This window comes from Eleutherodactylus coqui, chromosome 4 (genome assembly GCF_035609145.1).
Source record: "Eleutherodactylus coqui strain aEleCoq1 chromosome 4, aEleCoq1.hap1, whole genome shotgun sequence".
In the NCBI taxonomy this organism is placed as follows: domain Eukaryota; kingdom Metazoa; phylum Chordata; class Amphibia; order Anura; family Eleutherodactylidae; genus Eleutherodactylus; species Eleutherodactylus coqui.
This window is the reverse complement of record NC_089840.1, coordinates 297291736-297293623: the sequence shown is the minus strand read 5'-3', so window position 1 is coordinate 297293623 and position 1888 is coordinate 297291736. Positions and strand designations below refer to the sequence as shown.

General features: G+C 33.8%; 1 protein-coding gene across 1 annotated transcript; it reads right to left on the bottom strand.

Moving 5' to 3' along the window:
* Nucleotides 1-589: 589 nt before the first annotated feature.
* Nucleotides 590-1301, bottom strand: LOC136626796 (glutamic acid-rich protein-like). Its single transcript, XM_066601801.1, has 2 exons — nucleotides 939-1301; nucleotides 590-886 (listed from the first exon to the last, which is right to left on the bottom strand). Exons 1-2 carry the CDS (start codon nucleotides 1299-1301, stop codon nucleotides 590-592), a joined length of 660 nt encoding a protein of 219 aa, XP_066457898.1.
* Nucleotides 1302-1888: the final 587 nt, after the last annotated feature.

Below are 1888 nucleotides of genomic sequence, written 5' to 3'. Positions count from 1 at the left end.
TATTCATCTTCGTCTTTATCTTCTTCGTCTTCTTGGTTTTATTCTTTGTCTTCTTCATTTTCTTTGTATTCTTCTCCATCTTCTTCTTTTTCATCACCTTCTTCCTCTTCTTCTTCATCTTCTTGTGTTGTATTCTTTATCCTCTTCTTCTTCATCGTCTACTTCATTTTCTTCTTCCTCTTTGTCTTCTTCTTTATGTTTGCCTTTTTTTGTCATCTTCTTCGATTTATTTATCTTCCTCTTCTACATCTTCTTGGTTTTATTCTTCATCTTTCACTTCTTCTTTTGCTTCGTCTTCTTCTCCATCTTCTCCACTGTCTTCTTCTTTCTTTTCGATGACTTCTTCTTCTTCTACATCATCGCCTTTTTCATTTTTTTCCATCTTCTTCTCCGTCTTCTTTGTCTTCTCCTTCTTTCTTTTCATTGTTTTCATTTTTTTTCATCTTCTTCTTCTCCATTATCTTCTTCTGCGTCTACATCTTCCTCCTCGTCTTCTTCTCCATCTACAACTTACGTTCAGCTACTTTGTTGTCTTCTTCTTCATGCTCATCTTCTTTGTCTTTTCTTCTTTGCCTACATCTTTGTATTCTTATTCTTCTACTTCATCATCTTCTTCATTTTCTTCTTCATCTTCTATTTCATTGTATTCTTCATCTACTTCTTCATTTTCTTCTTGATTATCTTCTTCGTCTTCTTCTTTGCCTTTTTCTTTGTCCTCTTCCTTTTGGTCTTCTACTTCCTCTTCGTCTTCTTCTGCCTCATCTCCCTTGCCTTCATCTTCTTTGTCTTCTTCTATCTTGTCTTCTTCTTTGTGTTTGTCTTTTTCCATAGTCTTTTTCCTCTCTTTCATCATTTTCTTTCTCTTCATCTCTTTCTTTGTCTCTTTCTTCCAATTCGACTTCTTCTTTGTCTTCTTCTTCCTCTGTTTTGGCTTCTACTTTATCGTCTTCTTCTTTTTCTTCTTCGACTTCTTCTTGTTCATCTTCTTCTATCTTTGCCTTCTTCATCTTTTTATTCTTCTGCGTCTTCTTTGCCTCTTTCTTCATGTTCTTATTCTTTGTCTTCTTTGACTTATTCTTTGCCTTCTTCTTCATTTTATGTGTCTTATTCTTCACCTTTGTCGTCTTCTTTTTTGGCTTTTTCTTCATTTTATTCTTCGACTTATTCTCTTTCTTCATTTTATTTATCTTTTTACTTATTCTCTTTTTTGTCTTATTGGTTTTCTTCTTCTTCATCTCCTTCTTTCTTTTCTTCCTCTTCGTCTTTCTTTTCATCTTTATCGTCTTTCTTTTCTTCTTCATCTTCATTTACTTCACTCTATTCATCTTTTTCATTTTCTTTGTCTTCTTGGCCTACTTTGCCTACTTCTTCGCCTTCCTCCCTATCGTCATTTTCTTTGTTTTATTCTTAGTTTTTTTCATCTTCCTCATCGTCTTCTTTGTCTTCTACTTCTTCTTTGACTTCATCAGCATCCTTTTCTTTGTCTTCCTTTTCCCTTCTTCTTCGTCTTTTTTTTTACTAATTCTTTGTCTTCTTTTTTTTATTCATCCTATACAATTTCTTCTTCCTCATCTACTTTGTCTTCTTTCTCATCTTCTTATTTGTCTTCATGTTTTTCTTCTTCATCACCTTTGTTTTTTTCGGCGGCTTCTTCTTCTTCATCTTCCTCTTTGTCTTCTTCTTCATGTTTGTTTTCTTCGTCAACTTCTTTTTGTCTTATTCATCTTCTTCCTCTTTGTATTAGTCATTCTTGTCTTCTACTTTATTGCCTTGTACTTTATCTTAACAGACCCGAATAAAATTCCTAGGATACATTATCTCCCCAGAGGGCTTAAGTATGGATCCCAGCAAGATTAAAATCCATCCTGGATTGGCCCATTCCAAGAAA